Genomic DNA, 12384 nt, shown 5'->3' on the forward strand with positions numbered 1-12384 from the left:
GATTAAACTCCAGTGTTGCCTCCAGGTCTGGGCATTTCTTTACCCTGTTCTGCTTCCCTGTTCTAATGCCCATATGGTCTCCAAGACTACTGTCTCTGGGCCAAGCATTTTGTTAACTTAAGATACTTCATCTGCAAAATGGGGATGATTACACTTTATAATTCCTAAGAGTAGTAAAGGTAATAATAAATTTAAAGTGATTAACAATGAAACAAACATAGCAGGACAGCATTATTACTTTTGAATTTATCTCACTACATTGTAATTTTCATTTATGCCGTTTACCTACGCTCCTGGACTGAGATTATCCAGGGCAGCAGTTCTTAAATGTTTTGGACTCAGGGCCTCTCTATAATGTTAAAGAATTACTGTGACCTCCAAAGAGCTTATGTTTATGTGGGTTACACCTATGACTACTGCATTGAAATGAAAACTGAGAAATGTTTAAAAACAACAAACACATGCTCCCTTAGCTGCCAGTGACGACGTCGTACACAAAGCATATCCTCCAGGAAACGGTATACTTGTCTGTATTATCATGAAAATTGTTCTGAGGTCATCGGGATTTCCGGGGGTCCCTAGACCATACTTTATGAGAACTGCTGCCTTAGTGTAAAAATGGGGTGCCCGGAGGTTGGCGGTCAGTAGCGTTTGATGAACGAACCATGGGAGCCTGGTGTTGTTCAGATGAGGAAACCGAGAGTTAAAGGGGCCGAAATAAGCAGCGCCAGAGCTCCACTGTACTCACGGCCGCTATTGCGGCATCCCGGCAGCCTCGGCCCTTAGCAGCTGTCCCCTCATCCGCCCCGAGGCACCCTCTTCCCTGGTCCGGTTTTTCAGGGGCCATCTCTGGAGCGCACCGCCAGGCTACCGGCGTCCCTGGTGACCGGAGACAGGCACCACCCCGCCGCCGGTCCTCGAACTCCTGGCTGCCAGGCAACCCTGGCGCATAGCCCGGGCGTCACTGCTCCACCCCCGTCAGGCTGAACCATTCCCTTCAGAGACTTTCTCAAGAGGGAAGGAGAAAAGGGAATTTGATGGAACGCCTGAAAGCTGTTCTGCTGCCGTTGTCTCTCCTTAATTTGAACGAACACTTCTTTTCTTCTTCTAGCCAACTACCTCCTGAAGGGCAACGCAGCAATTCGCCTCTCCCGCCTGCATGTCCCCCCCACCAGTCCAGGGCCGCGAGTGGTTCGGCTCGTCAGGGATGCCGGCGGTCGGCGCGGGTTGGCTCTGAAGCGGGGACGCGCGCCCGACGTGCGCGTAGGGGGCGGGGCCGCGCGCAGAGGGCGGGGAGGTGGGCAAGATGGCGCCTGCCGAGTGATTCTCCTCGGATCCCTACTACCGGCGCGGAGACACCGGGGCGGGGGTCCTGCCGCCGCTACCTCCCTTCCTCCTCTCCCCCGCCCCCGGAGCCTTCCTCCTTCCCTTCCCCCCTCCACCTCGGGGGGCGGGCCTGGTTCCCGGGACACCATGTCGGACTCTGAGGAGGAGAGCCAGGACCGGCAACTGAAAATCGTCGTGCTGGGGGACGGCGCCTCCGGGAAGGTCAGTCCTCGAGCAGGCCCGCCGTCCCTGGCCTGCAGGAACCCCGGCGCTCCCCGGCCTCCTCCCCGCCGCCCGGCGTCGCCTAGTTACCCCGAACTCTCGGGCTTCTAGGCCCGGGCCCGTCTGGTTGTGTGGCCTGAGGCCAGACACGAAATGGGCGCTTGGTGAAGGCCGACGCTGTCCAGCTCCCCCTTAAAAAAAAAAGTCACTTCCTAACTCGCTGTCTGGATTGCGAACTCCTGCAAGACTCGCGCCAGCCTTTCAGCTTCCCGCCTCTCAGGACTGGCAGGGATTTGCCAAGGCATCTTAGCTCCTCTTGTAGTCCAGGTCACACTCGCTCCTCCCCTCCCACCCCCTTTACCGTTTCTGATGCTTCCATTGCACCGTGAACCCCCAGGAGCGTGACTCTGGGATCAGTATTTCCCGGGTGAGAATTGGGGGCTCCGCCACTTAGTCGTCGAGTCATTGGAGGGCAAATTGCTAATCAGTTTGAGCTTCATCTGTAAGATGGGTATTGAACAGGGCCGCCGCAAAGGGAGAAATGTGAAAATACATATTAAATGTGAAAATACACATAAAACCTTTAGAGCACAGTGTCCACTCTATACACGTTAGTTGCTATTTTAGTATCATACCTGTTCATCACCTCTGTTTCCAGCTCAGCACTCGGTACAAGCAGTCAGTCAACAAGTGTTTATGGAGCTCCTGTTATGGGCAGGATGCTGAGGCTAGAGCTGCTTGCGTGACAAAAGGGATCCCTGGTCGAATGAATGAGTGCGGGCTTGAGAGTATCAGGCAGCGTCAGTCTTATTATCTACTAGGCAGCGGCTCCTACCCCAAGGTTGTGGAACTCCTGAAATGGACTAAACACTGCCCGGTGCTTGCTCTGGGGTCCGTAAGATCTCAGAGAGGTCTATGATCCCTCCACCAACAAACAAAGTGAAGAGCCTCTACCCGGATGCCTTCTTACCCATGCTTCTGTCAAAGGCGCCAACACTTTCTGGGATTATTGCTAAAGTTTATCTCCCCTCTACTCCCCTCCCTTATCCCAACCATAGTCTAAAGAAACCCAGGCTCTTATTTCCTGTTTAAGGCTTCACATTTCCCTGTTGCTGGTCGCAGTTTGGACCCTGGTGTCTCTGGTGACGACTTCTCTTTGCATCCTCGCTGGCATAGCTGCTTCTGTTTTGGTTCTGACATTTGGGTTTCGAGGTCCCCTGGGAAAGATGTAAAATTTCATATGCAAAATTTGGAGTATTTTGTTGTTTTTTTCTTGTCTTCTTGGATCCTTTGTTACAGATTTTTAAAGCTGAGGAAAACAATATGCTTTGATTACATTTAAACTTTGGGGGAAGAAAGGAACTTGGGGTAACTTTTCTTTATAAAGTATATTAATTATTGTATACTTACTAAACTTTTCGAATGAATGAATTGCTGTAGATAAATCATCATTGTTTCTAACACCTTTATTCAATAAAAAGTTTGTTAGATTTTTATAGTTTCCTCATCATTTAGATTTTCTTTTGAAGGCCGTCTAAGGTTTTGGCTCTTAAATTTTACTGTATTCAATTCATAACTGTTCTTATTTCCCATTTAAAATGATAGTGACAACCCATAACATAATACATTTGTAAAAAGAGACAAAAATTGCTGGTTATCCTATATGCTATCATAATTCTTTAAACTTTGGTTCATTTTTCTAACAGTATTTATTGTACATACATTACTCAGTGAAATTTGTTCATAATTTTGGGTCTGAGTTTTTTATTTAGCCTATCATACACGTTTTCCCTTTGTTGCTAATTTAGTGTGAATAATTACGGTTTTTTGTTTCTGTTTAAATTTTTTTCTGGTATAGGACAGCATAATTTTTTTCACTTCCATGTTTTTGAGTTAGTATTATCATTCTGCTTTAAAGGATAACAGTAATATTTTTTATTGTACTCTGACTTAATCTTCATCATCTTGCCTAAATAACTTATTTTAAAACTGTAACAGTTTTTTCTAATAGGAACTTCCAGACGCAGACATCTGACACCTAACCTTCTTTCATTATTCCTAAATCAAGAATTTTTTTTTCCATACCCTATTAAGTTCTCAAATACTTGGCAGCCACCAGCATTCCCATTCTTTTTCCTTTATTGTTCTTTTCTTTGTGAACTCAGCCTCTCTTTCATTCTTATTTGTATCCTGATTTAACTCTTGGCTCTTTTTTCCTAGCATTTGTTTTTCCTGCTCAATCTAACTCTGAACATTTTTCAACACACTGACAGATGCAGTAGAGTATTGAGATGATGACTTAACAGTTTCTCCAAGAGAAATTTAGCTCCTCCCTCCAGTATCACGTGTTTCTATTTCTTTCCTTTTCTGATTCATAGTTTTTCTTTTATTACATAATCTCTTAAGAGCTTTTTGAGGCAAAATATTCCTTTTTTCTGTCTTTTCAGTGTTTGTAAATGTAGTATGGTTAAAAAATGTTAGTAGAAATTTACTAAATCAAAAATGTTAGTAGAAATTTTCCAAATCAAAAAATATAAAGATTCAGATAAAAATATTTCTGATATGGGAGCTAGTTGTTCACTTAATACCTGTAATTAAGAAGGATGTTTATACAGTGACTTGAGAAATTATTGAATGTGTAAATTTGCATGCAGTCTAGATAATTGAAGAGAAAGTGACCAACACTGATTCAGTTGATTCTCTGTTCAATTTTTATCTCAAGATATTGGGAGATGATATAGTAAGAACTTACTTTAATACTCTGTATGTTCCCAGTAACCTGTATTTTTGACAGTTTATACTCGATTCCAATTGAAAATCCCAACTTTATATTTGCCTCAAAAGTGTGAAAGCAGGGCTTTCAAAATCTGGAAGTCACTTTTTCAGGAAAAGAAACTTCCTTAGAAGTTTTCTGAGTACTCCTTAATATGAAAATATTGAACTCTGCGATTCTTTAAAATGAAAAATTATCTCAAATGACATTATGTGGATGTTGTTACACATGCCTTCAGTTTCTCTTTGACCTTTAACCATCAGTCTATTAAATATTTTGAATTACCTGTAATAATATAAGTAGTGATAGTTATTTTTTTCTAGAATTCTGAACCTCGTCAAAGATGATTTTGTGGTTTAAGTTAGATAAGGTCAGTAGAATAATATAGTGTAAATGAGAAACAAAAGTCTGTAGAAAGAAATACCTATCTTTTCAATTCTGATCTCTCAGTTTTGATATTGTTACGTGTATCAAAAATATAACAAATGTGTTTGTTGCTAGATGTCTAGCAGAATACCCTTCATATGGTAGTGCTCAACAAATACTTGGCCACTTATCTTAGAAATTTATTACAAATGCTGGGTATTTAAACACAAAAATATTTGGAGTTACGGTGTCCAAATTGCCATTTGTGTGAAAAATATTGTTCTGTGTAAAAGGAATTTTAGATGAACTTGCTAAAAGGAATTGAAGTTTGACCAAATTTTCTTTTGCACTGTTGTACTGCTTATGTCATAATGAACTGTAATCAGCTGTCTTGGAAATTTTATCTTAGTTTTCATTATTTTAAGACTTGACATGTAATTTTAACTTTTAAAATAAAAAAACAGCTATTTTCTCTTAACATAGGGAGTCTGTCTTGAAGAGCATAAAAGCTAAGTGAAGTTGCCTTTCTCTTTTTTGGAGGAAGTTTATAAATAAAAATAGTGCATTTAAAATATTTAAGAATTTGTTGAGTTATTGTTATTTAGTTGTTACTAGAATAATAATTCTTTTGCTTTGATAAGAAATGATACTTTAAAAAGAAAACTCCAGAGTTTTTGACTAAAACTTTTGAGTTTCTATTTAAAAAATGTATATCTGTTCTGGTTATAATAGCTTGTGACTTCTTGGCATTATGGTTCTTGGATGGAAAATATTCATTTTGTCTGCTTTATATTAATCTTAAAAATACCAGCTTCTTTATTTAAAAGATACATATTGTCACAGTCATTCTTTAGGGTCATTTTTCATTAACATCTTTAAAAATAAAGAAAAATTAGACATGATACTTTTCCTGTGGGAAAAAGAAAAATTCTGTTAGCAGATTTCTCCCTCCTTAATGCTTCTTATTATTAGCTGAGGGCTCAGCTACCCTTAGAATATTTAGCCTCGGAAACTGATCTAAGTTAGATAAGATCTTTAATTATGTTTTAAAATAATTCAGATCTTTATTATTGTTATTATTTTAGTTTTTTTTTTTTTTTTTTTTTTTTTTTTCTGTTGATAACTCTCAAATTCTGATTTTCAGCAAGGAAAAGGATCTTGACAAGCAGGGGATTTAAAGAGATCTAACCCATTAGTTTATTGTCCCTACTGATAGCTGCTGCTAAGTGAAATTTACCTGGTGGTGTTAAGTCTCTCCCGGCCTTGTAACTGATTAGAACTGCTTAAAGTTGCTTGTTGGATTAATTGGAGTATACATGTTAAGATTGCTTAATAAGATTTAGTAGTGGTCTTATGATTACATTTCTTTAATGAATTAATTTTGACATTCTGTGCATCAATTTTTTAGACCTCCTTAGCTACGTGTTTTGCTCAAGAAACTTTTGGGAAACGGTACAAACAAACTATAGGACTGGATTTCTTTTTGAGAAGGATAACATTGCCAGGTAAGAGACTAAAAAGTCTTAACGTAGAAGATTATAAAAAAATCTTACAATAAATGGCATAAGAAAGAAATGTGTAAAATTTTAGGGCTGCTTCTACATGAAGATGTATATATTCAGTACATTTATCTTAGGGAGGTTAACTTTCATCACTATCTGTCATGAAGGCATATTGTCCATGGGTGTGAGAAAAAGTTTATATACTCTCCCACTCCTTCCCTGTTTTTGGCTACTATACATTTTTTGAGGATAAACAATGGTTGCTTATAAAATTCTGAAAAGCTTTTAAAAAATTAAGTGCTATACATTTGTTAACAGATATTATATTAACAAAATGTGAAAAGATTGGGAAGGATTATTTTTTAAAATATTATTTTGATTTGCCTCTGCTTTAGTTTTTTGTTTAAAGTTGGAACAGAGGTATAATGTAGCTATGGAACTTCTGTGCTCTAATATGTGAATGCTGTTTTATGCAAGGCAGCATGAAATTGCTGGCATTTAATAGACCACTAAAATTTAGGGTCCCTAGGCACTCATAAAAATACAGTTTGAGCATTCAAGATGTTTCACTTCACCATGCAAAGAAACTATTTAGATGCCAGTTGCAGCACATTTTGTGGGAAATACGGGGAAATAATAACAAAGAAAGAGTGGTTTATGTTTTAAGTTAGTTTCTGAACAATTGGGGCTTTAAAATGCTGTCCTTTCAATTTCAATGGTTAAATTATATGTTTAAAGTATTTTATTAAAAGCAGTTTATCTTGATTGACTTTATAAACCATCCGTCCCTCTCCTCTGTGAGGAAGCACATTTGGAGAAAACGGTTGCAAGTGTAATGTCAGATTCATGTACTGAAATGTGAGTGATATAGTGGGAAGGGGTTTAATACATTCCAATTATTATTGAAATATGTTAACCTCTCAGACACCCCATCTATCAGACAACTCCCCATGAAAGTTTTAGAGTAGCTAATGAAAACTCTTGGTAATGGAGGTATTCTTCTTATCTCCTTAGTAATATACTTTGTTATATTTTGTGATGGTTTGTATTTGGCTACCAGTGAAAAATAGATTAGGAGATATCCCATGAGAAAAAAAATAATTTCAATTTTTCCATTACTGGGTTATTGTTCAGCAAAAGGTTTAAGGAGAAACATATGCGTACTTTGTTTCATTTGTATTTTCTTTTAATGTATCCAAAACTGAAAACGTCATTTAAATTTTATTATTCTTTGTCTTACCGATAATCTGTGCTGCATTCAGAATTCTTAATAGCAGTCACTAGCCGAATACATACACAAATCACATAATATAGAGCCTGGAAGCTTATTTTTGCAGCAGTTTTTTTCACAGATGCTGGTTGTACGCAGAGAATCTCAATATAGTATTTTGCTATTAGCTATTTTGTTTTGATGCTTAATTTGAAAAACCACCACACCAACTTTTTGTCTCATTACTTTTAATATTTCTCATTTTTTAGTTGAAAAGCTTAAATAAAGAAACAAGTACCTACTCAAATATTAAAAACAAAGACTGGTTTTTAGACATTTCATACAGGCGATATATGTGATGATTTCTGACCTGTAGCACAGCACTACCAATTTAAAAATTTTGATTACTTTGTAAAAAATATTTGATATTCTTGAAATCTAGATTAATAGTATAATGTTTTAGACTTACACAGTACTTAGGTTAAAAAATGACATTAGGGCATGTATACTATTAATGAATGTATATTTTTATTTTCCTAGTTAAGTTTTTATTTTGATGGTAAAGTTCCAGCAAAAAAGTTCTATTTTTTTTTAAGGCAGTTGGTTTTATGCTACTTAACAGACTCAAACTTATGGTAGAAATTTCAGTAAGAAAAAAATATTTTAATATATTTTGTTTTTATATAATTAATAAGTATATTAAGAAAGGAGATGAATAAATTACAAGGTTTATAATTATTCTTTATATACTTTAAATTCATTATAACTGCCAAATGTAGGATCATTAATATATCATTAGCTGAATAAAACATTACAGGTAGCTTTATTGAATTTATAGCATAGTCAGTGAATCTAATATTTGTTAGTAGTCTAGTAAGTCCTCTGACCGGTTAGATTGTTAGGGGTGTAAACCTCCTGTCCATTTATTTACATTCTCTTCATGCAAGTTTTCAAGATCATTACTTTGCAAATACTCATCCATTTTAGTATATTTCATGATCTGGTATGCTGTATAGTCTGGATGCAACCACTGTGCAGATTTTACTGCTTAAAATAGTGTATCTGTTAGTCAGAGATTCTGCTGATAGAGCTTCTTAAGAGTCTTAGTCAAAATACTTTCAGGAAGCTTGTGGGTACAGTCCAGTAAACAGCGTTCTACTGTGAAAAAGATTTCTAAGTCTTTAGTACAAGAAGTGGGCAGACTTGTGTTTTTAGTTCCATCTTGACTATGCAGCACTTTAAGTAAGGTTAACCAAGGCACCAAGTGTACTTTTACAAGGTCACTGTTGAATCCTCTTGGTGGCTTTAATTCATACCAAAAGCAACTTACCTGTGTTTTGTCACCTCATTTATTTTATTTTTTCTTCTAGTTACATGTCGTTTCTTACAGAGGAGCAGAAATTTTGCAGCATTCTGGGTTTGGGATTAGATTTCTGACAATTTCCTTAATGTTCTGTATTGGTTAGAAATTTGTATTAGATTCTTGATTTAAACAAAATTATAATATTATTTGAATATTCTTATATAGCTTTATAGGTGTGTCATCTTGAAAATATACTAGGAGAATTCATATGTTTATGCCTGCAAAAACAAAAATGAATATTGATTTGAATCATATCCTCATGCGATTTTGCTCCTCAAATAAGGAATCCACATTTTATTTTTAGTTTTATGTGTTAATAATCCTAAAATTAAAATGTGGAGTTAAAACTATATTTCTGGATATAAGAAGTAATATGAAGTTAATATCATTTGTTGAAACTGTAAAGATAGTAATTTTTTGTTAGCATTCTGTATTAGTGGACTATCAGTAATTAGTAGCTATTTTTATTTCTGAGTCACTATAATTTATATGTTTAAAAAAACAGGCAAACACTGACAACAGGGTTTATTTGGAAAGGCATGCATTTAAAAAGTATCCTCAACACATGAATATGGGAGACAATTGGATAGATAGATGATTTAGGGTCTTGATACGATTGTAGTCAGAATTTGAAAACATGTAATGAAGATCATGTTCCTGAAATTGTAGTCAAAGTGTTCACAACACCTCATTCAGATAGGATCTGAATATCAGAACTTAAAGAAGAAAGCTTTATATTTTTTGTTGTGAGGTTAAGCAATAAGGACTATTGGCTCTGAAAAAATGGGATTAAACACCTTTTAGTACTTATTTAGTATTGCCTAAAATCTTCCTCTGTAAAAGTTAGTATTGTTAAGCACTGTCTTTTGAAGTAATCAAATAACTCTAAAGAGTTGTGCAAGTAAAATGAATAGCCTACTGCCTGCTTAGGGGTTTCTGAAACTATTATATATACTTCTTAGTGATGGCTAGCCCTTTCTCATCTGCTTAATTTGAGACAGCATTATAGAAGAATTCTTTCAGCCCTGAATCTCAAAAAATTTAGATTTTTAAGAAATTCGATTTGTATAAGTTTTTGGGCACATCTTAGTCTGTGACGTTTTGGTTTTTATATTCATAGGGCTTTAAGAACATTTTGGTCATTAGTGTAAGTGTAGAAAGTATGTGTCTGTGGAAATAATGATGGTGATAAAACATTAGCGCTCATTAATGCTAATGGAAGTTCCTCGTGGAAATCCTCTGCACGATGGCAGATGGAACAACCTATGTTTAAATAATGGAAAGATTGTAATACAAACTCACCAAAATTTAGAAAACTGTGCTGGTTAATCAAATGTCTTTTTCTTTTCAGTTGCATAGTTAAATGGTATGACTAACTGTCTCTGATTTTAGTGTTTTATGTTGGCGTATAAATTTATATCTTTATAATCTTTTTTGGAAATGAGATCATTTTTCAGTTTCTAACCTTTTATTTTATTTTCTTTTGATTTGCAAATCATTCAGAAAGTGCTAGTTGAGACTCTGGAGAAAACTCCGTAATTTTATGAGGGATATCGTTTAAAATGTTCAACTAAATAGCATAGTTTGGCTTATGTAAGCATACTCATCAGTTGCATTGAGAAGAGAGAACAGCTTATCTCATACATTTTTGTATCAACCAAATATTTTACAAAATGCATGAAAGGATTTTAAAGATTCCCTTTTAGAATGCTTTTATAATGCTCATAGGGGAAGATGATTAGTTACACTATTTTATGAAGGCTTGGAAGTATACATAGTTTGTTTAAATGGAAATGCTTTGAACAAGTTTGAATACATTGTAATATTTAGTGATATACATGGTATGTATCCTACATTTGTTCTGAATAGGGCTATCAAATGTGTTTCTATTTTATGGGTTAAATTTGAAAACGTAATTTTTTGGCTATGTTTGCCATATCCTAGAGTAGCTGACAATCACATTATAAGAAGATTCATTAATTTGAGCTGAAATTATGGGTGCATTTTTATGGTTTGCTATTATTCCATGAGTTTTAGAACCCATAGAGTTTAGAACCTACAACAGAATTCATATATATGATTGGATGGTTGAGTATATAAAGCTTCAGTTTTTATTTTTAAAGTACATTTCTTGCTCCATGGACTTGTGTTTCATTCTATTCTCTAAGAAAAACATTTTTCTGAGGCTTAAGTTTATAAATTAAAGCTTACTTTGTTTTGTTTTGAAAGTGATTGTAAATATGGTTCCATGGAAATGGAGTAAAAGGATAAAACTAGATTCTCCACTATGATTTCTTTTGACATTGTTTTCACAGTTCCAAATATCATGTGAGCCTGTACATAACTGCAAATTGAGCTCAGTTTCTTATTGTGACTTAGTATTCTGTGATACTGTGTCAGTTGTTGTATTGTTACTTAATTTTTTTTGATATTCTTATTTTTATATTCATTTTTTATATTCTAGGAAACTTGAATGTTACCCTTCAAATTTGGGATATAGGAGGGCAGACAATAGGAGGCAAAATGTTGGATAAATATATCTATGGAGCACAGGTATGATATGAATTCTGATTATTCCAGTATTGAAACTATAGCATTTACAAGCACACATGCAAATCTACACCCAAATGCACATACACACACACATACTTTCTAACTTTTTATCTGATATGTGGAGAGAATAATTTTATGTTTGTGCTAGTCCTTTGGTTTCATTCTCTCCAAATTATGTTTGGAATGATTTGGGTGAGGGAATAGGAAAACTCTTTAACAGCTTTCATATGGTATTTATATTACTAGGTGTTATTGTTAGCAGTTCGATAAATGCAGTGATAAATGATATTTTGATATTTATTAGCTGGTTTGGTTATAGTGACTACTTTCAAATAAACTGAATGAAAAATACAGGGATGAAAATTTAACTTCATTTTAAGTTACAGGGACTAAAAGCATATCTATATGTCTATATTTTTGTGCAATAAATATTGATAGCTTTTCAGATTTAATAGACATGTCAATATTTTCTATCAGATAACTAAATATGACAGTGTATATATGAAACACGTACAATAATTTATGATAATGCTGTATTTTCAGAAGAAAATCCATGTGGAGCAAGAAAAATGAAAGTGAAAAATGAAAAATGACCTGAATAATTACATACATTTGGCCACATGAGCTTATGTTCTCCATGAGCTTATATTGATATAATTTATAAGATTTTAAATAAAGTTATTATACAAATAGAAAATATACAGGATGGTAATATACTTTAAAAAGCTAATCATTTCTCTCTGAGCATGTTCACTGAAGAATTGTCTTTTTAATATTTGGCAGATTGCTTTTGATTAAATGACACACTTTAGAAATGCAGTAATACTATTGAAAGTAATCATCCGATGAAGTAGAGAATATGGTATATAGCCAAATATTAAGTACGTTGTGCTTACTGAGCTCTGTATGTAATACTTGTGCTATTTCTTTATTTTTGCTTTTTTTCTCTACTTTTAATTAGTGTATATCTTCTACATCATCTGGAGACATAGGGGTAGTAGTAAAAATTTTTAGTTCTTTATTAGAGTTTGGTATTTTAAGTGGGACAAATATAACTTGGTTATGTGGA

General features: G+C 35.3%; 1 protein-coding gene across 3 annotated transcripts in view; it reads left to right on the plus strand.

Moving 5' to 3' along the window:
• The first annotated feature begins 1263 nt into the window (after window positions 1-1263).
• The window catches only part of RAB28 (RAB28, member RAS oncogene family), a 130973-nt gene continuing 119852 nt past the window's right edge, over window positions 1264-12384 (plus strand). For all 3 annotated transcript variants that reach the window (XM_023206920.1, XM_023206919.2, XM_023206921.3), the window contains exons 1-3: window positions 1264-1548; window positions 6096-6192; window positions 11227-11315. In XM_023206920.1, the coding sequence (XP_023062688.1) occupies window positions 1474-1548; window positions 6096-6192; window positions 11227-11315 (261 nt within the window). In that variant the 5' untranslated portion in view covers window positions 1264-1473. The remainder of the gene's footprint in view (window positions 1549-6095; window positions 6193-11226; window positions 11316-12384) is intronic.

Source organism: Piliocolobus tephrosceles, chromosome 3, assembly GCF_002776525.5.
Source record: "Piliocolobus tephrosceles isolate RC106 chromosome 3, ASM277652v3, whole genome shotgun sequence".
NCBI classification, from domain to species: domain Eukaryota; kingdom Metazoa; phylum Chordata; class Mammalia; order Primates; family Cercopithecidae; genus Piliocolobus; species Piliocolobus tephrosceles.